Source organism: Penaeus monodon, chromosome 21 (assembly GCF_015228065.2).
Source record: "Penaeus monodon isolate SGIC_2016 chromosome 21, NSTDA_Pmon_1, whole genome shotgun sequence".
Classification (NCBI taxonomy): domain Eukaryota; kingdom Metazoa; phylum Arthropoda; class Malacostraca; order Decapoda; family Penaeidae; genus Penaeus; species Penaeus monodon.
Window position 1 is genome coordinate 21746462 of NC_051406.1, and position 230 is coordinate 21746691.

Genomic DNA, 230 nt, shown 5'->3' on the forward strand with positions numbered 1-230 from the left:
TACACTGCCAAAAAGAACCTCACACTACCTGCATGGTGGTATGCAGCTCCAAAAGCTATGGAGCGAGCTAAAACATTGTCCAGGCCCACTGGACACTTGCGCATGGCCTGCATGACCCTAGCTATGCCATCAGAGTCTAGAGATGCTCGCAGCCGAATGCTAATTTCTGGTGGGTACTTACTATCAGCCTTTCCTGTGAACATATCATGCTAAATGAAGTAGACTTCTTC

General features: G+C 47.8%; 1 protein-coding gene across 1 annotated transcript in view; it reads right to left on the reverse strand.

Annotated features, from left to right (window-relative positions):
- Window positions 1-230, reverse strand: part of LOC119586608 (DNA polymerase theta-like) — a gene marked incomplete at its 3' end in the record, with an annotated part of 48768 nt that overhangs the window by 39439 nt on the left and 9099 nt on the right. Inside the window, 1 exon segment of the mRNA XM_037935358.1 lies at window positions 29-193. Coding sequence (XP_037791286.1) covers window positions 29-193 — 165 coding nt within the window.